The sequence below is a fragment of the Myodes glareolus genome, chromosome 13 (genome assembly GCF_982192425.1).
Source record: "Myodes glareolus chromosome 13, mMyoGla1.1, whole genome shotgun sequence".
Taxonomy (NCBI): Eukaryota; Metazoa; Chordata; class Mammalia; order Rodentia; family Cricetidae; genus Myodes; species Myodes glareolus.
Genome location: NC_142038.1, coordinates 31,495,102 through 31,521,989, shown reverse-complemented (window position 1 = coordinate 31,521,989; position 26,888 = coordinate 31,495,102). Strand labels below are relative to the sequence as shown.

The 26,888-nt window shown below is 44.2% G+C and overlaps 2 protein-coding genes across 3 annotated transcripts; both read left to right on the top strand.

The window, feature by feature from the left end:
• The first annotated feature begins 1,017 nt into the window (after nt 1–1,017).
• Nucleotides 1,018–13,892, top strand: Phax (phosphorylated adaptor for RNA export). Of its 2 annotated transcripts, none has more exons than XM_085699846.2 (5): nt 1,018–1,302; nt 3,335–3,915; nt 7,645–7,765; nt 10,801–10,884; nt 13,266–13,892. In XM_085699846.2, the coding sequence occupies exons 1-5, from the start codon at nt 1,207–1,209 to the stop codon at nt 13,533–13,535; spliced, it is 1,152 nt and encodes a 383-aa protein (XP_085555972.1). In that variant the 5' UTR covers nt 1,018–1,206; the 3' UTR covers nt 13,536–13,892. The 2 variants fall into 2 exon arrangements, with proteins under 2 accessions (XP_085555972.1, XP_085555973.1); XM_085699847.2 differs by having other exon boundaries at nt 1,020–1,296.
• Nucleotides 13,893–14,038: 146 nt separating this feature from the next.
• On the top strand, nt 14,039–21,896 carry Spmip10 (sperm microtubule inner protein 10). Its single transcript, XM_048419381.2, has 3 exons — nt 14,039–14,878; nt 18,259–18,367; nt 21,596–21,896. The coding sequence occupies exons 1-3, from the start codon at nt 14,793–14,795 to the stop codon at nt 21,803–21,805; spliced, it is 405 nt and encodes a 134-aa protein (XP_048275338.1). The 5' UTR covers nt 14,039–14,792; the 3' UTR covers nt 21,806–21,896.
• The last annotated feature ends 4,992 nt before the right edge of the window (nt 21,897–26,888 follow it).

Sequence of the window (26,888 nt, the reverse complement as noted above, 5' to 3'; positions counted from 1 at the left end):
TTTTTTTTGGTTTTGATTTTTCAAGAAATAGTAATTTTTTTTGAAGGTCCTAATTGCAAAAGACAGCCTGCCCTCTTCCCATAGGCTGGTATTCCAGAGAGCCACATGACCTTTGCTCTCACCTAGCAAAGCACCCTCGCCAACCTCCCCATCCTATTGGCTCAGAACATACAGCCTTATCTATCCTATATCCTGGGTCTTGGGATTCTCTTCGTTTCTGAGCATCATCGGCTCAGTCACGTGGCAGAGAGCCTGTAACTTTTCAACCCTAGGATAAACTGGAGTGCTTAGACAAGCAGGCACCCCCTGGCAGCTAAGGGAAGACAGGACTGTGGCTGGGGAACCCACGGTGGTGGTAGGGGTTGGGCTAGCGCCTTCGGCTTATCTTTAATTGTGCGCTGAACCACCTCATGCTGAAAATGAAACATTATTATCTACTTAATAATAAAGTTTATTTTAATATTTAATAATGAGTTAATATTTAAATTTGCTATTTAATAATAGAAAACTATTTAATATTTAATAACAGCTTATTTTGTCTCATGGTTCCAGGGAGTCAAAGTTCACAGTGATGTAGAAGGCGTGACAACACACAAGATGATTTATTTCTTGCAAAATAAAGGATCAAGCGGTCCCGGCCTCCACAAGCATAGGTTAAAGGGAAAAAAAATAAACATTACGATGAGTGTTTACAATAAAGGTCTATCATTAACATTAACAACACGTTAAGAATTCAGCCGTGATTAACCAAACACCCCGGGCGAGGTGGGTCATTTTTATCATCTCTGGAAAAAGGGGCTCACTTGGTTACTTTAGCCTAACGGTGGCTCCGGAAGAGCAGCGACAGCAAAGGTGGCCTAGTGACAGCCGTGGGCCCGTGACCACAGGCACAGCCGCGCGTGCGAGCCGGGAGAGCCGAGCGAGGGAGGCGGCGGCGCAGCCGGGCGGCCGGAAGACCTGTGCAGAGAGCATCCGGGTGAGAGGCGGGAGGTCGGAGTGGCGTCCCGGAGCGCCGCCTCACCTCGTGGCGGGAGCTCGCGGCGGTGCACGGAGCCCGCCTCCCCGCGCGGACTCTTGCTATGGTGCCGCTAGCGGAGGCCGGCGGAGGCGCCGCGGGGCCGCCCGCACGGGGGCGCCGGAGCGCGGCCATCGGGCCTTCCCTCCGCCCGCCGGAAGCGCTCTCCTGACCCTGCGCGCCGCGGGAAGATGGCGCTGGAAGCTGGCGACATGGAAGAGGGGCAGCTTTCCGACTCGGACTCCGACATGACGGTCGTCCCCAGCGACAGGCCGACGCAGGTGGCGGTGAGCGGGAGGGCGCGCGGGAGACGGGGCTGGGCGCCGGGGGCCGCGAGGCCGGGATGGAGGGGCCCGGGCGGCCCGGGGATGCGGCGGCTCGGAGGCCGCGGGGCCCAGCCGGAGACTCGACCCCGCCTCCGGCCTCTGCGGCCTCCCGGAACGAGCAAGCATTCCCTCGCTTGCAGCTCCTGCCTCTGCAGACGTCCCCGCTCCTGCACAGCCGCTCCTGGGGATAGGCTTTGCCCAAAGGGATAACGTGGGGACGGACAGCCGTAACTGCGTTTGATGCTCATGGTTTTGTCCCTGGCGGATAGCGAGCTCCTCGCGTTCCCGGGGCCCCGTCTTCAGTGTTCCCCCCGAGTTTGGTCAGCTTCCACGTGCAGCGTGGAGGCACGAGGCTTTGTTTCTGCTGTCCGGGGATGCAGCCGGCATCTCGCTGTGTCGCCCTTGTCGTCCTGCCTCTTAGGCTCCAGAAGTGCTGGGAGATCCACTGCCCTGCCACTCTAGGAAGCTTCCTAATCTGAGACTCCTAGTACTCCCGCAGAGGGCTACCTGCCAGGCCGCCCGCACTAGCTGCAAAGTATTTAACTGCTCCGTTTTAGTGTTCAGGTGGAACTGGCGTGATGGACACTGTAAGGCCTGGCCAATGTTGGCAGCGGATGTTACTGGCCGACCAGTGTCACTGGCTTAAGACATCGAACCCAGTTTAAATACCTAAGAGGAACTCAATAAACGCTTGGTTTTGTGTTTAGTATAAAAAGCAAAGATTGAGGGCAAAGGTACAGTTAGAAGAAATAGACCCAGGACCCTATTGCGTGCTAGAGTGACGGACTGGTTAACAAAAGCGAATATTTCAGAATAGCCAGGGGGTGGGGGTGTAGCTCAGTTGGTAGCATGCTGGAGGCCCTGAGTTCAAGCTCCCTCTACTTAAAAAGTGTAATGCACAAGTGTATCCTCCCCAAAATAAGAGGATTTTATTCGCCATAAAGTCTTTTTTTCACCATAAAGAAATGATAAACGTCTAAAGTGATAAGTAGGCTAACAACCCTGATTTGAACATTACAAAATACATACACAAATTGAAGCATCATATTATACCACATTAATTTTTGTGGTTATTATGTGGCAGTCAGATTTTTTAAGTAGTTATCTTTACATGTAGATGTCTTAGGAAATTAATACTAGGATCTTATTTTTCAGTTCCTTTAAATTTTTTTTTACATTAAAAAGTTGGTTAGCATAATGCTGTGAAATCTGAATTTTGAGGGGTTTTGTTGTTGTTTGTTTTGAGTCAGGGTGTCTTTTTGTAGCCCAGAGTGTCCTCAAAACCAGGATCTTTCTGCCTCAGCCTCCTGATCTCTGATTAAAAGGTGTGCACTACTACACCTGATGAAACCTGCAGTTAAAAGTATATGACTGGGTTTCTTCCCCAGAAGAGCTTACCTTCAAATGTTTTTGTTTTTTTTGCAATAGGGTTTCACTATGTAGACCTGGCTGGCCTTGAACTTACAGAGATTTGCCTGCCTCTGCCTCCAAAGAAAGCCGGAATTGAAGTTGTGGGTCGCCAAGGAAGTTGTGGGTCACCATCAAATCTTAATGCTGCAGAACCATATAAGAGAAGTTGGTATATCCAACGAGAAAATATATTTTTGGAGAGAAAGATAACTTTGTCTTAACTGACAGTAACAATTATTGTGTATGTCATTCTCACAAACGTGGCCTTTAAAGGTGAAAAGTAAAGGCTAAAGGCTGTGGTACATTTTTTAGGAGGGATTAGATTTGTTTCAGCTGTCTTTGGAGTGTGATTGTTTTGGATGCTCCAGTTGAATCTCTACTACACTCTTTCTTCCTCCTCCTTTCTCCTTATTGAGGTCTTGCTGTGCAGCTCAGACAGTCCTTAAACTTGTGATCCTCCTGCCTTAGCCTCTGGAATGCTGGGATGGCAGGCATACGCAATACCTACATCATTGTGGAAACTAGCCCATGGTGGTTGGGATGAATGCTTTGTGGAACTGACTGTAATTTCTTTCACTTGCAGAAAGTACTAGGTGGGGGCAGTGTTGCCTGCGCACCAGTGACACACTACCGGACTGTTAAAAATGTGGACTCGAGTGAGGAGAGCGTGGATTCAGATGACGAGTGCTCTCCTTGGAAACGTAAGCGACAGAAGTGTCATAATCCTCCTCCCAAACCAGAGCCTTTTCCGTTTGGCCAGAGCAGTCAGAAAGCAGTCAATGGCGGAAAGAAGGTGAACAACATTTGGGGTGCCGTGCTTCAGGAACAAAACCAAGATGCAGTGGCCATTGAACTTGGCATCTTGGGAATGGAAGGCACCCTTGACAAAAGCAGGCAATCTGAGACCTATAATTATTTGCTTGCTAAGAAACTTAGACGGGAATCTCAAGAGTATACAAAGGAATTGGACAAAGACCTAGATGAATATATGCATGGAGACAAAAAACCAGGGTCAAAGGAGGAAGAGAATGGGCAAGGCCACCTCAAACGGAAACGGCCTGTCAAAGACAGACTGGGAAACAGACTAGAAATGAACTACAAAGGCCGCTATGAGATCACAGAAGATGACTCTCAGGAGAAGGTGGCTGATGAGATTGCTTTCAGGTAAGCACTTGACTACATATCTGCTGTTTACAGGAGGAAAATAGATGTTAAATACATTCCTTTGTGAGGTTGTTTTTATTTGCTTGATTTTAGGGTCTCTATAGTCCCTGCCGTCCAACTTGCTATGTAGACCTGGCTGGCCTCAAACTCACAGAGATCCACCTGCCTCTCAGAGCTGGAGTTAAAGATGTGTGTCACACCTGGCTGAGGGTTTGGTTTGGTTTGGTTTTTCTTAAAGGAATCAACCCAGGGCACTTTTGACTATGAATGCATTTGTGTCTTTTTTTTAAATGTACATTGGTTTGAAGGTGTCAGATCCCCTGGAACTGGAATTACATTTGTGAGCTACCATGTGGTTACTGGGAATTGAATCCGGGTCCTGTGGAAGAGCAGTTGGTGCTCTTGACTGCCGAGCCATCTCTCCAACCCCTACATTTGTGTCTTTTTAAAGGTAACTTTGAACTGGAAACTTGGTACAGTGCTTGACTAGCATGTACCCCGAGTTCAATCCTTAGTACCCCATAAACTGGGCATAGTGTTACATGCCTGTAATCCCAGCACTAAGGAGATGGGAGATCCAAAGTTTAAGATCATGAGTTCCCAGCTACATGATGCCAGCCTGGGCTAGATGAGATACTGTCTCAAAAGGGGGGAAAAATTGGAGGGGGTGGGGGCTGGCAAGATGACTCACCTGCTCCCCAAGCCTGGTGTCGGTTTAATCCCTGATCCCATGCAGTAGGAGTAGAGAACTGAGTCCTGCAAGTCTCCTGACCTCCACACTTGTCCACACACAAATAAATGGATGTAATTTTTTGCTGTTACTTCTAAGATGAAAAGTAAAGTAACTGGTATGTTAATATGATAATCACTCTTTTTGGGTGTTGATTTTTTTTTAATGGAGACAAATCTGATTTTACAACCATTGCTTTTATTATTATACTTTTAAATATTTATTATGTATACAGTGTCTTGTCTCTGTGTATGCCTGAAGGCCAGAAGAGGGCGCCAGACCTCATTACAGATGGTTGTGAGCCACCATGTGGTTGCTGGGAATTGAACTCAGGACCTTTGGAAGAGCAATCAGTGCTCTTAGCCGCTGAGCCATCTCTCCAGCCCTATTATTATACTTTTAAAACCATTGCATTTAAACCTTTCTCTCATCACCCAGTAAAATTCTTTGTGTCTGTGTCCATATATCCATTTACTGTTAATATCCTTTTCTCTTTCCCAGACAAGCATACTTTCTGTCCTTGTAAATCTGCCATACAGATGCAGCCATAGCAGTATTCGTCTTTGTAGGTTTTCTTGTTTGTTTGCTTGTTTTGTTTTTTTTTTTTTTCTAAAGCAGGATTTCTCAGCCTCTGTGTAGTTCTGTAGACCAGGCTGGCCTTGAATTCAAAGATCCACCTGCCTCTGTCTCCCAAGTGCTGGGATGAAAGACGAGCACCATTCACTATGCCTAGCTATTTATTAATTTATAAATGAGGAGTGTTGCTTTTTGTGTATTTTGGGGTTTTGTTTTGGGAAAGGTCTCCCATAGCCCAGGCCAACCTCAAACTTACTATATAGCAAGGTGGGTCTTGAAATCTGATTCTCCTTCCAAAGACTGGGATTGTAGGCATTCACGACCATACCCTGACCCTGCGTTTTTATTGCGCGTGTATAGATTTGTGTATCTCCAGACTGAATGGGTAGTCTGCTTTTATTTATTATGAATAATGCTGTTAATGAACACCTTTGCTTGTAAATCCTTAACCATATATGTTTATTTCTTTTGGGTAAATAGAATTGTTTGGCAGATACTAAATTGTCAATTCATGCATTTTTTCACAGATTCAGATTCTAATTAACTTACTAGCTCTAAGTCACTAGTCATATATTTGAAAATAAGTATTGCTGTCAGGAAACAAATGTTTCAGGCAATATCTGTACTGATTAGTTTTGTTTGGGGCTTTTGTTTGTTTTTCTTTTTAATTGTCAAGATGGTTGCAGCCTGGAGAGGTGGCTCATTAGTTAGTAGCACTGGCTGTTCTTCCCGAGGATCCAGGTTCAATTCCCAGCATTCACATGGCAGCTCACAGCCTCCTGTAACTCCAGTCCCAGACAATTGAAGACCCTCTTTTGACCTTTGTGGGCATTCCGTGCACATGGTACATGCACATACATACAGGCAAAACACTCAGACACAAAAAATAAAAATAGAATCTTTAAAACAGTCTAAATCAGGCTGGGTTTCAAGTCCAGTTGCAGGGGACCTAGCATCCTCTTCTGGTCTCCTGAGCATCAAACATGAGACATACATGCAGGTAATACACTTACACCTACAAAAAATTTTAAATAGAAGTTTGAAATTTGTATTCTGAAGAAATGTAGAATTTATAAACCAAAGTCTCCTTCAGCAATGAGGAAAAATAGGCCTAGGAATTACCTGGCTTGCACAAGGTTGTTGACTTTGTGAGGGTCAGACCTGAAGCTGAACCTTGGTCACGGTTCCTCCTAGTCTGATGCCTTTCCACAGTACTGCATAGCCTCTGTGAGGAGAAACCAAGGTTTGCTTTGGGTCTGACTGAAAACTGAAAAGTCTGTCTATGGGGACCAAGGGCTCTGTTTGGCCTGGTTAGAAGACTCCCTCCAGCTCCCTGTATTTGTTTCATTTATTGCTTTTTTGAAATGGAGTCTGTTGTATGTTTTACTCTTCTGGCTTTTTTAGGGAGCCTGCCACCCAGCTCCCAAAAAATCAGACATGGAGGCTTATTCTTATTCTTATTATAAATGCCCAGCCTTAGCTTGACTTGTTTCTTGCCAGCTTTTCGTAGTTTAAATTATCCCATCTACCTTTTCTCTCTGGACTTTTATCTTTCTCTAGTTCGTTCTTGTTATTCAGTGGCTGGCTGGGTGGCTGACCCCTGGTGTCCTCCTCTCCTTGTTCTCTTGCTTGCCTTTTTCTCCCCTCTCTCCTTTTACTCTCTACCTGCTAGCCCCGCCTTTCCTTGCTTCTGCCTCACTATTGGCTGTTCAGCTCTTTATTAGCCCCATCAGGTGTTTTAGAGAGGCAACAAGTCGCCGCTTCACAGTTAATCAAATGCAGTATAAACAAAAGTCACACACCTGAAAATAATATTCCCCAACAAGGGTCTGTCTTTTTTATTTTTTTATTTTTCCCCCTAGACAAGTCTCTGCGTAGCTTTGGAGTCTGTCCTGGAACTCTCTCTGTAGACCGGACTGGCCTCAAACTCACAGAAGTCCCATCTCTGCCTCCTGGATGCTGGGATTAAAGCGTATGCCACCGTGCCTGGCACTCCCTGTATTATTCATCTCTGCAGAGTAGGATGAAAATAATGTGTCTAACATTTGAAAGAATTACCAATTGAAAGAATGGCTACAAGAAACCATTGGCAGGTTAATTCTGAAGCATAATAACTGAAGCATACTATGTTTGTTACTTGTTTTGGCAGAAGTGCACAAGTTTATCATCCTTACATTTAGAGCTGAATTCATTCACCTCACTCTGCGTGCTCATCTATTTTGAGAACTGCCATAATCCAGAAGGCAAATAAAGAGCCTTAGTTAAAGAACAGATATGGGGCTTGTTCCATGTCAGTGACTCCACAGTTCGTGGACGGAGATTAGAAAAGCGGGTGTTAGCAGTAAGATTTGAATTCCAGTTGAGAACTCACTGGGGATTAAAGTAGATTTCAACAAGTAGTAATTGCTTTGTGTTCTTAACAGATTACAGGAACCGAAGAAAGACCTGATAGCCCGAGTAGTGAGGATACTTGGGACCAAAAAAGCCATTGAACTCTTGATGGAAACTGCTGAAGTTGAACAGAACGGTGGTCTTTTCATAATGGTAATGCTAATACTGCTTCTGGGCTTGGTTGGGGGAGTTTTTGTTGGTTGTTTGTTTGGTTGGTTGGTTTTGGTTTTTTGAGACAGTTTCTCTGACTGACTAGCTGGGAGCTTTCTCTGGAGACTAGGGTTGGCCTCAAACTCAAAGAAATCTGCCTGTCTCTGCCTCCTGAGGGCTGGGACTAAAGGCGTGTGCCACCACTGCCTGGCACCTGTTTCTGGGTTTATATTATTATCTGGATTTTATTTATTTATTTAAGCGAAGTGAACTTGCTTCTCTGTTGCCCTCCCACCCCCACTTTGATGACTCAGTTTCACTGTGTAGCTCCAGCTATCCTCAGACTAGGTACTACCTCAGCCTCATCAGTGCTGACGCTGTAGGCTGTGCCATTATAGCCTCTTACAGGAATAATTTTAAGACAGCTATGTAGAAGGAACCGAAAGCTCAGGTTGGAAGGCTTTGGTTTTTTAGCACAACTTACTGTGGTTTAGCCAAATTATTCAATTTCTTGTGCTCAGTCTCCTCAGGTAGAAAATGAGGAAGAATCCTTTGCTATAAGTATTAGATGAGATGGCACACAACTTAGTTTAGTGCCTGGCATTATGGTTGCAAGGCCAGCCTAGTTTACAGAGTAAGACCTTGTCTTGAAAACACTTAAGTTATAATAATAATAAGCCAAATAGAACTGAGTATTATGGGATTTGTCAGTAACCTCAGCATTTAGGAAGCCAAGGCTTAAGATTGCTTAGGGTTCCAGGACAGCCTAGACAAGACCCTGCCTCAAAAATGAGCCAAATCACAAATAGATACACAGTAAAACTGCATGTATTAAGAGTTCAAGGGTATACTGGAGAGATGGCTCAGAGGTTAAGAGCACTGGCTACTTGTTCTTCCAGAGGTCCCAAGTTCTATTCCCAGCAACCACATGGTGACTCACAACCATCTATAATGACATCTGGTGCCTTCTTCTGGTCCGAAGGCAGACAGAACACTGTATACATAATAAATAACCCTTTAAAAAAAAGTTTAAGTGTGGTCAGGGTAAGAAGGAAAACTATCTGGAAAAAAAAATCCTTATGTGGGAGAGCAATAACAGGAAAAGCAGTTGAGAAAAACTGCTCACTGTTTCCATACTAGCAAGACTAAGGGCAGTATCTCTGCGAACATGGTTTTACAGATTTCATTAATTCAGCTTTCACTGTGAAATAAGGATGAAAGTGTGGATGTCTTTCTTCTGCTCTTGGTTTGTAGTGTGTTACCCAGTAGGCACAGCACAGGTAGTAACATGCTGTGGAAATAGAAAAGAAACCTACAGAATTGACAAGTTAAGAGCTCGCAGTGTTCTTGAGAGGCCCAGGTTTAGCTCCCAGCGCTCCTGTTGGATGGCTCACAGCCTCCTTTAACTCCAGCCCCACAGGGATCGAAGGCCTCTAGCCACTCACATTATCACACATAATATTTAAAATTAACAAATTTGAAAAAGAATTGAGAACATTGCTGAAAAAATAGTCTATAATCTTAAATTATAGAAATTTAGATTTTCATTTACTTGAACATGAAGTTCAAGGTTTATTAGTAATATTGTAATTTTTTTGAAAAGAAATCTGTGTTCCAGTCAGTTAATACTGGTCTACTGAATATTGAGATGTGAGTTCAAGTGCACTTTTGATGTATTCTTTTTGAATAATGAGTGCCTGCTTTGTACTGAGAGTTGTTGAGTCTGAAGACAAGAAAAACTCAGTAATTATAAAGCCAGGCATGGTGGCACAAATCCCAGCACTTGAAGGCAGAGACAGGAGGATCACTGAGCTGAGCTACCTAGTAAGTTTCTGACTCACTAGCCTACATAATGAGAACCTGCCTCATAAAAAGTGGGGGAGGCTAGGTAGTAGTGGCGCGTGCCTGTAGTCCCAGCACTCTCAGGAGACAGAGACAGGCAGATCTCTGTGAGTTCGAGGCCAGCCTGGTCTACAAAGAGAGTTCCAGGGCAGGCACCAAAACTATAGAGAAACCTTGCTTCAAAAAAATAAAACAAAACAAAACAAAAAGCGCCTTTGAAATGGCTTAGTAGGTAAAGACGTTTTCTGCCAAGCTTGATGTTCTGAGTTCGTCCCTAGTCCCACTCATGGTGGAGTCATGGCGTGGAACAGTTACCAAACTTCTCCAAATTGTTCACTGAGCTTCTCATAGATGCACACCTTTCTTCAAAAAAAAAAAAAACAAGTTTAACTTTTTAAAAAAAGCAATATAATTTCAAGTGTATTAGCGCTAAGGGAAAAGAAATAGATCGCATGGAGGTGTAAGGGAGGAGGGCGGAGTGTAAATGTGGTCAGGGTAGAGATCTGAACTGGCTTAAAGGGCAGAATAGTAAGAACTAATAATGATTTATAATGCTTTTGACCATTGGTCCAGTATTAATGAATCTGTGTGTGTACGCCCATTTTGTTTGATTGGTTTTTGATTTCTTGTCACTTTGGTGAGTGATTAAACCCAATCTTGTGCAAAATATGCCCTCTTCCACTGAGCTACACCACTAAACCAACATTATTTTAAATGAAGTGTCCTTACACACTATTCAAGTTTGAACAAATTAATGTTATATTACATGTAGAGCTATGTTTTAATGTTTGCTAATTCAGTGTTTGTGGCAACTTTATAGAATATGTCATCATGAGTAGTGGGAAGTAACAGTAGATACATATATCTTAGTGCATATATTTAAATCTAAAACTCTTAAAAAGAGCCAGAATCAAATCTGGGTTTCAAATTTGGTCCTGACTGTCCCCATAAGCATACGTCTATTCAAATACATCCTGGTCATTCATGAAGCCCGTGGCCTGGGAACTGGCCTTGTAGCTCAGTGACTGAGTGAGTACTTTCTTAGCATGGCAAAGGCCCTGATTTCTGTCTCAACACTGTTAAATAAGTAATCAGTCTTTGCATATGAAATTGTTGCAAAATAAATTGGAAATATTCTCAAAAAATTGCCTATGGAAATGTCTATGTAGTTTACTTTTTAAAATTCCTTTCCGTAGAATGGTAGTCGAAGAAGAACACCCGGTGGGGTTTTTCTGAATCTCCTGAAGAACACTCCGAGCATCAGTGAAGAACAAATTAAGGTAATGACAATGACTGTGTCCTTGGCTTTATGATGCATCAAAAAACCAGACTTGTAAAAATACACACTTATAATCCCAGCATGCAGAAGCAGAGACAGAAGTGTAGGAGGGGGGCCCATGCTCATCCCAGGAAAGATCCCATTTTAAATGATAGAGAGAAGCAGGGCAGGGTGGTTCTCGCCTTTAATCCCAGCACACAGGTACAGGTGGGGGCAGGTGGATCTCTGTGAGTTTGAGGCCAGACAGAGCTATATGAAATCCTGTCTCAGCAAGAGGAGAAAAAAGATGCATTCTTTTTGGACTTCCACTCAGTCCTTCTTCCTTCTTTACCTCTCTCCTCCTCCTCCCTCCTTTCTTCCTTCTTTATTTTTTTATTTGTTTGTTAGCTGTCTTGGAACTTACTTTGTAGACTAGGCTGGCCTCAAACTCACAGACATCCACCTGCCCCTGCCTCCTGTGTTCTGGGTTTAAAAATGTATGCCACCACCACCTGGCTAGCCTAGCGTTTTGAGGATTGGTTTTAAGAACATGCAGTAGGGCCAGTGAGAGGGTTCAGTGGGTAGAAGTGCTGGCCACTAAGGCGTACAACCTGAGTTTAGCCCTAGGTCCCACCTGGTGGGCCTACAGAACTGACCCCTGCTAGTTGTCTTCTGACCACGTGTGCACAAGCATGCACACACACAAATAAGTGTAATAAAATTTTCTACAGGTGCAATAAAAGTGAGTTTGAGAACTAGGGTATAGCTCAGTAGTGTAGCATGTGCTTAGTATACCCAAAAACCTAAGTTCAATAAAGAAAAAAGAAGGACTGAATTTTTTAAATGTCAAATGTAAGACTGGCTAGATGGAATGAATGGTAAAAGCGTTTGCCATGCCAGACATATATTCTGTCATGATGCTGCAACCAGTCTTTTAATTGCCGCATTGGTGACAGACAGTCTATAGAGTTTGGAAGCCAGAACCAGATTTGCTGAGTAGAGCTTTTTATTTTGGCTTTTTTGTTGTTATTTTTGGTTTGGTTTTGTGTGTGTGTGTGTGTGTGTGTGTGTGTGTGTGTGTATGTATGTATGTGTGTGTGTGTAAATGAGAAGGTAATAATTTGTTTTTTGCTTTTGAGACCGGTCTCACTGTAATCCTGGCTTGCCTCTGCCTCCTAAGTGCTGAGGATTAAAGGTGTGCACCACCATGTCCCACCTGCAGTTTCTTTTTGGTTTTTCGAGATAGGGTTTCTCTGTGGTTTTGGAGCCTGTCCTGGAACTAGCTCTTGTAGACCAGGCTGGCCTCGAACTCACCTAGATCCGCCTGCCTCTGCCTCCCGAGTGCTGGGATTAAAGGCGTGCACCACCACCGCCCGGCCCCTGCAGTTTCTTTTTAATAAGACTTGCAGTGTTTGGTGGGAAAGGAACTTCATAATCATTTACTGCCTTGCAAGATATTAATAGAGTCTTTTAAAGCTCAAGATGCTTAATAAATTAAAATGTGCTTCTATATAAAATAAAAATGCATCTTAACCTCTTGAAACCAGGATGTGATTTCAAGGATTACAGAATTACATACTTGTAATTCCAGCACTTGGGAGGCAGGGGCAGAAAGATGCTCACAATTTGAGGCCAGCCTGGTCTACAGAGTGGGTTCCAGGCTAGCCAGGGCAGTGTAGTGAGACTATCTTATAACAAGCATATATTTACTGGTTCTAGTTTGGCACCTCAGAAAACATTTTTGACTCTCAGAATTTGGGATGCCATAGCTACATACTATACGTAGTGAGTGAAGACTACATATCCAGCCTGGAGTTTCAGCAGTGCCAGTGTTAGAAAGCACTGTGCTCTTAAGTGTTTGTTTTGTGTTTACAGTGTACAGTGCTCTCAGCCCAGAGGGGAGTGCTGGGTCTCCCTGAAACTAGTTACAGGTAGTTGTAAGTCAACATGTTGGTACTGGGAACTGAACCCAGGTCCTCTGGACAAGCAGCAAGTACTCTTAATTGCCATCTCTCCAGCTTCTACAATAGTATTCTTAAGAGATGAAATTGTTACATTTTGCAAATGGCATGTTCTTAAATAGTTCAGTTTAATTTCATAGCACAGGTAGTCATATGTGGTTAAGATGTTTCAAAGTGAGTATGTCTTTAATCTTTTATTCTGGTTTTTGTGTTATCAGTTACAGTTTATTTAAATTCTAAACAAAATTTCCCGTGGTAGTTTCTCTTTTAGCAAGCAGGTATGGGACGATGTGTTACAGTAGAGTGAGCACGGCCTACCTAACAGTAGATTGGTTGTGAGAAGTAGATGACGATAAAAGGCCTGCCTCATAATATACTTATAACAAATAATATGGGGTGGTTTTTGTTTTGTTATTTTTAGCCAAAGTTGTTTTTATTTCAGGACATTTTCTACATTGAAAATCAAAAGGAATATGAAAATAAAAAAGCTGCTAGAAAAAGAAGAACACAGCTATTGGGGAAAAAGATGAAACAAGCTATTAAAAGTCTGAATTTTCAAGAGGATGATGACACATCACGAGAAACTTTTGCAAGTGACACTAACGAGGCCCTGGCCTCCCTTGATGAAGCCCAGGAAGGACCTGGCGAAACCAAACTGGATGCGGAGGAAGCCATCGAGGTGGACCATCCTCAGGATTTGGACATATTTTAGGCACATTTTGGACGTTTTGAAGATAAACCCTTGTACAAACATAGTTTCCATTTCTGCTGAGGTTGCTGTGCTATGCACCGAATCTAGAGAATGGAGAGCTGTTGTTGTTTCTTGTGTGACGTGAATATGTGTGTGGGCAGTGTTTAAAGGGGGCGGTGCCTGTGATGTGGGCAGCACGGGTTTAGTTTCTCATTGTGCTGCCTGTACCGACTATTAAGGCCCGGTTCTACCTGCGACCGTTCTGTCCAGCTCCCTGTTTCATGCTGTTAAGAAGCTTTTGTTTTCTGATTTATCTTGGTGGCAAACTATGCTTTGGTTTTAACACATTCCATTAAAATATGCTAAAATATGCATAAATTGTACAGCTCTTACATCCAATTGTTCCTATAGGGTGGGCAGAATCTTGGTATGGACTAACCTCTTGCCTTTCTGCTTCGGCCTAAGTAGTGCTAAGATTATGGATTTATGCCACCATGTTCTATTGTTTGGCAATCTTTAAAAAGCTATTTATTATTAGGTGGGTAAAAGATGGAGGTGTGGGGGCCATGCATGTTGTAGTCAAAGGGCAGTTTTGTGGAGTTAGGTGTCTCTTTCCCTTTAAGTGGGCTCTAGGTTGTGAGGCCTGCACTTCAGACATCTTTATCTGCTGAGCCAGCTCACTAACCCCTTTCAAGCACTCTTAAAGACAGAAACAAGTCTGTGTGGAACTTGCTTGCCATTTGTTGAAAACAAGTAAATATCAGAAGCTTTTTTTCTTTTTCTTTTCTTTTTTTTTCTTTTTTTTCTTTTTTTTTTTTGAGATAGGATTGTAATAATATAGTTTTGGCTGTCCTTAGAACTCGTGTAGACCAGGCTGGCCTCCGTAGCAAATGATGGCCTTGAATATCTGCTGATCTTCCTGTCTCTTCCTCCCAAGTGCTGTGCGTGCACCACCACACTTGGTTTCTCCAGTGTGAAAGACTGAACTTAAGGTTCAGTCAAGCCGAGCTAATGCCACCAACTGACCTACATCCTGAGGCTCTAGTCAGCAAGCAGACTTTGCCTATTGGTCAAATTCACAATGTCTCCAACTATTCTCATGTTTTAATTGATGATAGCATTTCTCATAAAGAGACTTAAATAGCTCCGAGCTGCATACTCCTAGCTACTAAGGGTTGCTGTGGTGTTAGTAGGACAATTGTTACATCAACGGCAGCAGTTTCATCAGAATTAGGCTGTGTGAGGTTCTAGGTAAGAATTCTGTCATTGCTACCAGTGATGGCTTTGGAAAAAGATGCCTGTCCTGCTTTACCGAAACTGGACAAGAGTAGTGCAGCCGGGAGTGCAGCGAAGCCTGCCAATAAGTGAGGACCTCGGGGTTCCAGGCTGGTGGTTTGCTGTTTGTAGTAGAGATGGTATAGGGCCTCACACAAGCTAGACAAGTGATCTATCATTGAGTTTCATCAGCCTTCCTCATTACACCCCTGGACAGAGTCTCCTGTAGTCCAAGCTGGCCTTGACCTCCCTATGTAGCTGACTGAGAATGGCCTTGGACTCAATCTGCTTCTACCTCCAGAGGGCTCAGGGTGCTGGTGGGCACCACCTAGCAGCGCTAGAGATGGGACCCAAGCTTTATGCGTGCTAGGCAAGCTCTCTACCACCTACGTTTCATCCCTTGTCCTTGGCAGCCCCTCATTATTGTTAATTCTGGTTTTTTGGTTTTTTTTTTAATTAAAAAACCCATTACTAGGTTGGAGAGATGGCTCAGTGGTTAAAAGCATTGCCTGCTCTTCCAAAGGTCCTGAGTTCAATTCCTGGCAACCATATGGTGGCTCACAACCATCTCTAATGAGGTCTGGTGCCCTCTTCTGGCCTGCAGACATATACACAGAATATCGTATACATAATAAATATTTTTTTTAAAAAATTACTTGGATATGTGGGTGTGGTGTGTGTATGTCCTTGGAGACTAAGAGAGGGTATCAGATTTGGGGGGAACTGGGACCACAGGCAGATGTGAGCAGCCCAGTGGGGGAGCTGGGAACTGAACCCTTTTCCTCAGGATAGAACATTCAAGTGCTCTTAACTGCTGCAGCCTCTTAAGTTTTGTGTTTTTTTTTTAAATTTGAAAATAGGTTCTCTCATATAATAAATACACTCTGACCAATTTCCTTTTCCTCCATTCTTTTTTTTTAAGATTTATTTATTATGTACACAGTGTTCAACTTCCAAGTATGCCTGCAGGCCAGAAGAGGGCACCAGATCTCATTACAGATGGTTGTGAGCCACCATGTGGTTGCTGGGAATTGAACTCAGGACCTCCGGAAAAGCAGTCAGTGCTCTTAACCTCAGAGCCATCTCTCCAGCCCCATCCTCCATTCTTCCTAACCCCCACCACATTCCCTCCCCCAGATATATTTTGCCCTCCCCCCTTCTGTTTCCTCATAAGAAAAGAGCAGGTCTCCTAGAGAGGACAGCCAAACAGGACAAAACAAGGTATCAAGCCTGGACAAAGCAGTCCAATAGGAGGAAGAGTCTCAAGAGTAGGCAAAAGAGTCAGAGATACACCTGCTCCTACTGTTAGGATTCCCATAAAAAGTCCCAGCTAAACCGGGCGGTGGTGGCACATGCCTTTAATCCCAGCACTCTGGAGGCAGAGGCAGGTGAATCTCTAAGTTCGAGGCCAGCCTGAGCTGAAGAGATGGCTCAGTAGTTAAGAGCACTGGCTGCTCTTCCAGAGGTCCTGAAATCAATTCCCAACAACCACATGGTGGCTCACAACCACCTGTAATGAGATCTGGTGCCCTCTTCTGGCCTGCAGACAGAATACTGTACACATAATAAAATCTTTAAAAAAATTCATTTTATTTAAAACAAGCAAACAAAAACCTCCAAGCTAACAGCCATAGCATATGCAGAGGACCAAGTGCAGACCCATGCTGACCCCGTGCTTGCTGCTTCAGTTAAGCCCATGTGAGCCCTGCTTAGTTGAGCCAGAGAGCCATGTTTGCCTGGTGCCCTCTATCCCCTCTGACTCATACAGTCTTTCCTCCCCCTTCTGGGGTAGTGTCTCCTTAAATTACCCGTGCTAGTCTGGAGTTTGTGAGGCCTCTGCCTCTGCTTCCCAAATAGCTGGGATTACAGGTGTGCACCACCAACTCTCAGTGAGTCCTGGGTTTTCTGTTGATTTATTGTGCAGTCTGGGACATGCAAGAGCACAGTAAATTTGTGTTTTGTCTTAGCTGCTTTTTTATTGCTGTGAAGAGACACCATGACCAAGGCAACTTATAGAAGAAAGAGTTTATAAGAAGCTTTGGTTTCAAAGGGTTGGCCCATGACTGTCATGTCAGGGAGCATAGTGGGCAGTCAGACAGGCAGGCTGGCATACTGAAACCACTCACATCTTATAAACAAGCTCAAGGCAGAGAGGGAGAGAGAGAGAGAGAGAGAGAGAGAGAGAGAGAGAGAGAGAGCTAACTGGGAATGGCAAGGGCTTTTGAAACCTCAATACCTAGGCCTCTGACACACCTCTTCCAACAAAACCATACCTCCAAATCCTTCCCAAAGGGTTCTATTACTGGGGACCAAGTATTCAAACATCCAAACCTGTGGGGACCATTCTCATTCAAACCACCACACGCTTCTGAGCATTTAGACAGCTAAATGTTCCATAGAGAAAAGTTGGTGCAGGGATAGTGAGTCTGACTTAAATAAGAGCTAGGATAAATTCAGAATCCAAGTTAATCTTTTCCTTCCTCCTTTGCTTTTGTCTCTACTGCTTCATATTTACTTTGTATGATTCATAGATATGAAGCAAATTATGATATACTATATCCACTCTTAAAACTAGATTTTAGGGCTTGGTGGTGGTGGTGCAAGCCCTTAATCCCAGCACTTGGTAGTCAAGAGGCAGGAGTATCTCAGTGAGTTTGAGGCAAGCCTGGTCTACAGAGCAAGTTCCAGGACAGCCAGGGTTACACAGAGAAACCCTATCTTGAAACAAATAAAATCAAGACTGTGGGGCTAGAGGAATGGCTCAGTAGTTCGGGGCACCTGGTGTTCTTCTAAAGAACCAGCACCCACATTGAGCAGCCCCAGTCCCAGGGGGCTCTACTGCCCACTTCCGGCCCGTGAAAGGCATCTTCACACACATAGACACACACCAAATAAAAATGAAAACCTGGGTTGTATGCACGTTTGTAGTTGGAGTACACGTACCCGTCCTAACTTGATCTTGGTGATACTTGGGTTTGTTTGTTTTGTGAAAGGGCCACACTCTACCCTAGCTAGTCCAGTACTCAATATGTAGAGTCAGATGGTCTCCATAGCAATCCTCCAGCTTCCCAACTGTTGGGATTAGAGGCCTGAGCTACCACACCCAGCTGGCTGGCTTGCTGTGAGATGAACCTCAGTAGCACAGCTACTGTCCTGCAGCTGTCGGGTGTGATGTACCCAAACTGCATCCATTTCTTAGAGCAGTGGTTCTCAACCTTCCTAATGCTGGGACCCTTGTGTTGTGGTGAACCCCCACCTATAAAATTACTTCTGTTGCCACTTCCTGTCATTTTGCTACTGTCCTGGATTGTAATGTAAATGCCTGTGTTTTCCGGTGATCTTAGGTGACCTCTGTGACCCCATTTGACACCCGCTCAAAGGGATCATGACCAACAGGTTGAGAACCACTGTCTTAGAACGATGTGGACACAAGTTAACTCAACCTCCTTTCTCCTTTCCTAATCTTCAGGTGTGAGGAGATTCACTTGCCACGCTTCTCACTAAAGCAAGGCATGATCCCGACACGTTACGTTATGCCTTGGAAAGAAAGCATGAAATTCAGGAATGTGAATCTGAAGGTATTTTCTCACCAATATTCAGGCTAAAGCCTGCCTATGGCTGTTAGAGATAAAGACGCTTTCCACCAAGCCTGACAGTCAGAGGCTGACCTGGGACCCACAGGATGGAAGGAGAAATCTGGTTCCTCCAAGTTGTCCTTTGGCCTGCACGCACACACATGTTCATGTGTGCACACACACGTGCCCACTAAACAAACTAAATGTGATAATAAAAACAGAACCCCCATTTAGTATAATTTCTAAGGCAATATATAGCAATGCAAAAAAACTCATTTTATATATTTTCACATATACTTGTAAACAAAAATAACCCAAATGCAAACTTAAAATGGACGCATGACAGCATTTGAGGTCACGTCCACTCATGGGCAGTGCTGGAGGCTGAGCCGGCTTAGGTGACGTGAATAGCGAACCTCCAGCACAGGAGCTCCGGTTGAGACTGTACTGGGTATTCCAGCAGAGCACCGGGAAGCGGCTGGTCTAGGTTTGCAGGTAAGACTTGCCCCTCGATGCTGCTAGCCAATTTGAAAATGTTTTCCAAATTCAAACTGGCCATTATAGGGTTCTTCTTTTCCCTCCTCTCCCCTCCTTCCCTCTCTTCCTCTCTCCCTCCTCTCTCTTGTCCTCTTCTTCTTTCCACTTCTCACCACCTAGATTGAGTCTTAACTCTGGAGCCCAGATTCTCCTAGAACTCACTATATAGCCCAAGCTGACTTTGAACTCATGGTTATCCTCCTGCCTTAGTTTCTCCAGAGTTAGGATTACAGACATGAGCCAACATACCTCTCTAGTAAGTTACTTCCTTAAAGAGTTAGAATGTATTATACTATAAATAATTTGAAATTTTCAATAGAATAACTAATGTTGAATAAGAGTGTGTTTTGACAAGGCAGGAAAGTCTTAGAAATTATAAATAGATGGAATAAAATAAATTATAAAACATGGCTCAATTATTTCCTTATAAAATGCACATATATAATGCTATAAAATAAAAAGTTACATTTTCATTGAGATATATGGGGGGTTTTGTTGGTTTTTTTGGTTTGGTTTTGGGTTTGTTTTGTTTGTTTTTGAGAGAGGGTTTCTCCCTAGCTGTCCCACCTGCCTTTGCCTCCTGAGTACTGGAATTAAAGGTGTACACCACCACTGCCCAGCATGAAATATATTTTTTTTTAAATCTAGTACTTAACAAACAAAACCTAAAGAAATTAAAACACAGGTATGAAATGCCAGTCTACACACGTTTATTACTAAGACTTTCTTCAGTTTTGGTGTGTGTGTGTGTGTGTGTGTGTGTGTGTGTGTGTGTGTATGAGAGAGAGACAAAGAGACAAAGTCTTATTGTATATTCCTGGTTATCTTGGAACTTGCATATAGACAAGTGACTCAAACTCAGATCTACCTGATCTCCCTCCCAAATGCTAGGTAAAGGCATGTACCACCATGACTGGCTTTTCTTCAGTCTTAATATTGGGATCTATTTTATATAATTTGATGGCTTAATGAATAGCATTGCAGAGACTGGAGAGAGAGAGTGTGTGGTTAAGAGCACTGGCTGCTCTTCCAGAGGGCCTGGGTTTAATTCCCAGCACCCACATGGCAGCTCACAACTGTAACTCCAATTCTAGGGAATCTGACATTCTCACAGAGACATACAGGCAAAACACCAATGCACATAAATTAAAATAAATTAGAAAAAAATTAATAGCATTGCATGGTGAGACACTACTTTTAACTATTCTTTTCACCTATTAGAAATACTGAACTGAAATTGGAAATACTGAGTGTATTAAAGAAAGCTTGCTTGCTTTTATAAAAGGTATGTTTCATTTTGTCTTTCTGTTGCTGTGAAGAGACACCATGACCTTGGCAACTCTTATAAAGGAAGACATTTAATTGGGGTGGCTTACATTTTTAGAGGTTCAGTCTATTATCATCATGGTAAGAAGCATGGAGGCAGACATGGTGCTGGAGAAGGAGCTGAAAGTCCTACATCTTGATCTCCAGGCAACAGGAAGTGAACTGTGTACCACATTGAGCATAGCTTGAGCAAAGGAGACCTCAGAGCCCACCCCCACAGTGACACACTTCCTCCAACAAGGTCACACTTCCTCCAACAAGGCTACACCTCCTAATGGTGTCACCCCCTATGAGCTTATGGGGGCCAATTACATTAAAACTACCACGTATTTATGTGTAAGTGTGTGTGCGGGGGTGGCTTGGTTGGTTCACCATGTGGGTCCCAGGGACTGAACTCAGGTCATTAGACTTGACAGCAGGAGCCTTTACCACCTGAGCCATCTCATTAGCCCTTCCTCCTTGTGTTATTTTTGTTGTTGTTGTTTTGTTGTTGTTGTTTTGTTTGTGTGTTAGGGTTGACCCGTCAGGCTTCCTCGTGGTGCTGAGCACACTGTACCACTGAGCTGCCTTCTTCGGCTGGACCTTTTTAGTGATTTTAAGGATGCTTCACTTTTACAGTATAGGTTAATGTATTCCCAACAATATTACCAGTGACTCCATGTGTGTGTCTGTGTGTCTGTGTGTCTGTGGGTGGATGTGGGTGTGCAGAGTTCTGACTTAAACAATTACCATGACTGAAATATAGAGAATGAAATGAAACAGCATTCTCACCCTGAGTAATGGTTACTGTGTTGTAGCTTGCTCTTCCCTTTCCATTTTGCCTTAGATGGTGACATACTTACAAAAATGTAATTTAAAAATTAAAAAGAAAGGGCTGGAGGGATGGCTCAGCAGTTAAGAGCACTGACTGTTCTTCCAGAGATCCTGAGTTCAACTCCCAGCAACCACATGGTGGCTCACAACCATCTGTAATGAGATCTGGTGCCCTCTTCTGGCCTGTACACAGAAAATTGTATAATAAACAAATAAGTAAGTCTTTAAAAAAATTTAAACAAACAAACAAACAAAAAGCCAGAAAAAAGCCAGACATGGTGACACACATACATTTAATTCCAGCACTTGGGAGACAGAGGCAGGAGAATCTCTGTAAGTTCAAGGCCAGGCTGGTCTAGATAGCAAGGTGCAGGCCAGCCAACTACCTAGTGAGCTGACTGATCCTCCAGAGGACCTGTGTTTGATTTTCAGCACCCACAGTAGTAATATGCTCTAATATAGTCACCGAGTGGGGGAGGAGAGAGAAAAAAGTCTTTAAGCCTAACATGAACACGACATCTGGTGCCGTTCAGCAGAATATGTTTTCTCTCTTAGCAAGCGGAAGCGTGTGGGATCTACACTGGCCCCTTGGAAGATTCCCTGTTCTGGGGTTACAGTGAGCGGCTTTGCCATGGGGAAGATCGGAAAGTCGTCCTGAAGAAAGGCCCTCCGGAGATAAAGATTGCCGACATGCCTTTGCACTCGCCTCTCTCCAGATACCAGAGCACCGTGATCTCCCATGGCTTCAGGAGGCGTCTGATCTGATGGGGGTAGCCGTATGCTTGCCCAGTGCACAAAAGGTTCAGGGTTCGAACCCCATTACTACTAAAAAGAATAAAATGATAAAGTAGTTCAATCTCTTGCCCTCGCTCAGTTCTGGGGATTAAGTTCATTACATTTTGACGAGAAGTTTAATCTGTTTAACGATTATAAGTCAATAGCATAATATAGATATCTTCGAAGGTTTAGAAAGGGCATCAGTTCTGAGGCTGTCTGAGGTGGAGTGGGAGAGGAAGGAAACTGCTTCATGGTGGATTTCCCAGGTGGATAAGGAGCAATGGATGAGCCCAGCCCTACTGTCTTGTGCATACAGTCCCAGCTACTGCCAGTCCATAGGTGCAGCTAAGCTGCCTTGTCTGGCAAATACTGTTTGGCAACAGACATCCTCTGGCTTTTTCAGTCTTTCCACCCCATCTTCTACTTTGGTCTGAGTGTTAGAGAAAGGAGAAATCATGTGGATGTCCTATTATGAGCTCCATAACCTTATGCTCTGCATATTGACCAATTGTGGGTCTCTGATGAGGGTTGCAGTATGCACAAATCTATGGCTGTCAAGGTAAGAACTTGGGGGCAGTGGTTGGTTACTCCTGTAGCCTTCTTTCCACTGTTGCAACAGTAGGCATATCTACTTACGGCTTCTTAACCGGGTTAGACTGTTGCTTGCTTTTCTTCTTTAAGCCCCTCCTAGGACTCAGAATGTTAGCCAACTGTGATGGAGCATTCAGTCCCAGCTCAGTTTCTCCAAGTCCCGTGATTCACATGATGTCTCCAGCACTGAGGTTTTACCATCACGTTCATCAAGGGGAACTGAGAACAAAGGCAACAGCTTGTAGTATTAGGGGGAGATGTCTATGGGACCTTGCTGAACAACAGCTTGCAAAGAGGTCACCCATACTTGGAACTGGGCTTGTTATTCGATATCCTGTGGTGTCTGACAAAGACATTGTCCCCATTATAGAGTACCCCCATTAAAATTCCTTTTTTTTATATGTACTTATCTATATTAGGAAGCTTCTACAGTAGGCTTCTGTCTTAGGATTTCTATTGCTGAGAAGAAACACTATGATCAAAAGCAAGTTGGAGAGGAAAGGGTTTATTTGGTTTACACTTCCACATCATAGTTCATCGCCGAAGGAAGCCAGAAACTCAAACAGGGCAGGAAGCCAGAGACAGGAGCCAATGCAGAGGCCATGGAGGAGTGATGCTTACAAGCTTTCTCTTCCTGACTTGCTTATCCTGCTCTTTTACAGGACTCAGGACCATCAGCCCAGGAATGGAACCATCCTCAATGGGCTGGTCCCTCTCCCATCAATCACACTTAAGAAAATGCCTTATAGCAAGATCTTATGGAAGTGTTTTCTCAGCTGAGGTTCCCGCCTTTCAGATAACTCTAGCCTGTGTCAAGCTGATATAAGACTAGTCCGCACAGGTTCCATGTAGCATTTAAAAAGATTTTTTATGTTATCACTCACCAAATTCCTTCTTCTATTCCCCCCACCTCATTTAACCCCTCCTCTTCTACTATTCTCTTTCCCCCTTCACATCACCTGAGTTTTACCCCCTTCCCTAGAAACACATTTCGTGTTCCCTTACTCATCCCCCGCCCGCCCCTTGACAAGGTCTTTCTATGTAGCGTAGGTCAGACTGGAACTCACTATCAATATTCTTACTTTTGAAACATACTTACAATGGATTCTAGGAATCCACCTGCCAAAGGTCACTTTTGAAACATACTTACAATGGATTCTAGAAATCCACCTGCCAAAGGTCACATCCGGCAGTTTCTGTTATCTTTCTTTTTTCTAATGTATAAATTGTACTTCCCTAGTGACATCTAGTCTCCCCTCAACCCAATCCCACTCCTACCCCCTCATCCAGCTGTAGTATTGAGTGCCCAAGGGGATTTTCAGAAAATTGGCCTTGAATTTGCCCACAAGTCTTCTTCCTATGACAGAATTTGGGCAGCCTTCTTCCTGGGCTCCTGTGACACCTCCCCCCCAGCATCCCCAGGAGTTTCTTGTCTTTGGAAGTCCCTTAAAGCTTTCACTTCTCTTCATACCATTGCAAAAGAGGCCGGTTGCTATGGGAAGAAATTAGGAGTGGCTTTTCTTGAGCGACTTCTCTCAGGAACGACCCCCAAGCCTGCCCTTGGAGCGGATGCGAGGACAGTGGCCCACTTCTTTCCATGTGACACTCTTGTGTAGTTAGTTTTCACTTTTACTCTTTGCTCTTTGGGGGCCCCCCACCCAGATCCCAAATAAATACACCGAGACTTATTCTTACTTATGAATCCCTGGCCTTAGCTTGGCTTATGTCTAGCCAGCTTTTCTTAGAATTACCCAGTCTACCTTTTGCTTCTGGACTTTTTACCTTTTTTATCTCTTTCCTTCTAACCCTGTGGCTGACTGTGTTGCTGGGTGTCTGGGCCCTGGCATCCTCCTCTCCTTCTCTTCTTCTCTTGCTCCTTTCTCTCTTCTCATTCTTCTATTTATTCTCTCTGCCTGCCAGTCCTGCCTATCCCTCTCTTGCCTTGCTATTGGCCATTCAGCTCTTCATTAGACCAATCAGGTGTTTTAGGTAGGCAAATTAATCCAGCTTCACGGAGTTAAACAAATGCAACATAAAAGACTGTAACACGTCTTAAAAATACATTCCACAACAGTCTTGTTACAAATGAAGGAAGAATGGCAGACACCAAAAGAAAGTTGACGCAAGCTTTATTAGAAGAAAGTCTTGTGGTGGTGGGACTCTGGGGACATGATCCAGACTTATAATGAGAGAGGAATTAGAAGAGATACACAAGAGGCAGCGTGATGGGACCTTGAACGGAGACTCTTCAAAACCCACGAGCTGCATTAAGAGAGAGTGGCCACAAGAGGGCCTGAAGGGGAGCCTTTGAACTTCCTTCCGAAACAAGCAAAACTAAAGAAAGCCAGAGGCTGACTTTTCTAAGGGTCGAGAGGATAACCCCAAGCTCTGCTCCGGGTGGGTTAGACTGTCCTGGACCATGTGCCTGGAATCAGACTATGACTGATCAAGTTGTAATTTAGTCTCCTTACTGGGCAGTGGGGAGGGAGGCTGGGTTTGATTTTCCCACACAGCAGGGACCTGTCAGCTCTTTGACAGATGGCAGGAGAAACACAGCCTGATTTTAGGGAAGGGGAGGAGACAAGGGGGAGCAGCCTGAGGATCTATAAACTGAAGACCCCCGTAGGCTTTGTGTTAGGTTACACACCCTCCAACTGCCTCTCTCCCAGAGGTCAGCCTTCGCTCTGTAAAGCCCACAGGCCCCTACTGTGAAAGAAAGCACACAGGTAGGGGCCAGGGGAAAGAAGCCGAACTCCTTCCTCTTATAGCTACACGATAAACTCATGGTCCTATCTAGTAGGACCTGGCTCCTTGGCATCCAAATTCACTTGGTGTGGAACTTTCCATCATACCCTGAAAATTTAGAGAAGGCAGAAAATCCCCTCTATTTGTGTGTGTGTGTGGGGGGGGTGTCTTTTCTTTTTAAGGACAGCTATATATCTATTTCTGAAGGGGCACACATGCCATAGTATGTGTGTCAAAGTCAGAGGACAGCTTGCAGAAGTTGGATCTCTCCTTCTACCGCGTGGACCCTGGAGATCAAATGCAGGTTGTCGAACGTGAAGACCCCATGATGACCGCGTTTACCTGGTAAGCCATCCCATCGGTACTGCTCGGGGGATGTCTCAGCACGTACTCTGACTAGCTGGCTCTCTCTCTCTCTCTCTCTCTCTCTCTCTCTCTGTGTGTGTGTGTGTGTGTGTGTGTGTGTGTCTACTCTCTTGTTTTCTTCTTCAGGTTACCTCATAACATTGTATATTTTCCTATCTTCTCTTCTACTTGAACCTATGTCCCTTAATAGGTCTCCCACCCTAAGGCCCAACCATGGCCTCACTAGTCACAGATCTCTCTTTTTCCCAGTGAAGCTCCTTCTGAAGGACGGCTGGTCTCAGCCCCCTTTCCATCTCCCCACCATTCTCTGCACTCCTATAATGTATAACACCTCGGTGTGTTAGGCTAGTACATTTGGATGCCAAGGAGCTGGGTCCCCACTATGGTAGGGGTAGGGGCACGTGGTTTTCTCAGTTTACCAACTTGGAACCACCAACCTTAGGTTTAGAGCAAGGGTGAAGGAGGCCCTAGTTGTCTCTGGGGTTCTGTGCAAGGTACATCTTCCATCCCATGAGTTGGAATTAAGTACACAAAGGAGGTTGGGACCTCTTGGTCACTTGTCAGAAGCTGAGAAACAGGTTCAGGGGGTTGACACTTTTTCTTTTGTGGAAATTTAATGTCATCAGTGCACTATCAGAAACATATATGAACACTCTTGTGTCTTTCGACAGTGCAAGAATTTATTGAATAATAATAAATTCACAAGATATGGAGGTTTTGATGGCAACAATTTGCCAGATCCTCCTACTTATCCTTGCTAACTTGGCTGAGGCGAACACTTATTCCAATCTTAATTACCAATATTAACCCTCAGCTCATTTATCACGTGTCACGTAGCAAACCTCTCTCTTTGTGTGGATTATAATGTGACTACAAAGGGCTGAGCCAAGAGCTCTCAGACGTAAATAAGGTCTATTGGTAAGACGTAAACCCAAGTCCAGCTTCAGGAAACAGGCTCACACAGTTACCGCTGTGTGCCAGGGGCTTGAGAACAGAGCTGTAGAGATGAGTCCAGCTGCAGAGGTGGAAGGGCAAGATCAGGTCCTGATGAAGAACCAGGGAGACAGATGAAGGGCAAGGAAAGACGGGCAAGCAGGCGGACCAAAGAAGACCATTGAGAAGACCACATCAATAGTAAGGACAGAGCCTAGCCGAACCCCCAGGAACAGTCAGGAGTTCCTTGCTTGTCAGTTCACACACACATACACACACACACACACACACACACACACACACACACACACACACACACACGAGAAAAAAAAGAGAAAACAGAAGGTAGGATCTAAAGATGATTATGAAGGAGGTGTCTATTGTCAGTGGTCTCCAGGTTTGCCAATGTCTGTGTAGTTATCTAACAAGATGACGG

Coding starts and splice junctions, on each gene's coding strand:
- Phax (XM_085699846.2), top strand. CDS start 1,207: ATGGCGCTGGAAGCTGGCGACATGGAAGAGGGGCAGCTTTCCGACTCG. Junction 1,303..3,334: donor ACAGGCCGACGCAGGTGGCG/GTGAGCGGGAGG, acceptor TTTCACTTGCAG/AAAGTACTAGGTGGGGGCAG. Junction 10,885..13,265: donor TCAGTGAAGAACAAATTAAG/GTAATGACAATG, acceptor TTTTTATTTCAG/GACATTTTCTACATTGAAAA.
- Spmip10 (XM_048419381.2), top strand. CDS start 14,793: ATGGCTTTGGAAAAAGATGCCTGTCCTGCTTTACCGAAACTGGACAAG. Junction 14,879..18,258: donor GCAGCGAAGCCTGCCAATAA/GTGAGGACCTCG, acceptor CCTAATCTTCAG/GTGTGAGGAGATTCACTTGC. Junction 18,368..21,595: donor TCAGGAATGTGAATCTGAAG/GTATTTTCTCAC, acceptor TTTCTCTCTTAG/CAAGCGGAAGCGTGTGGGAT.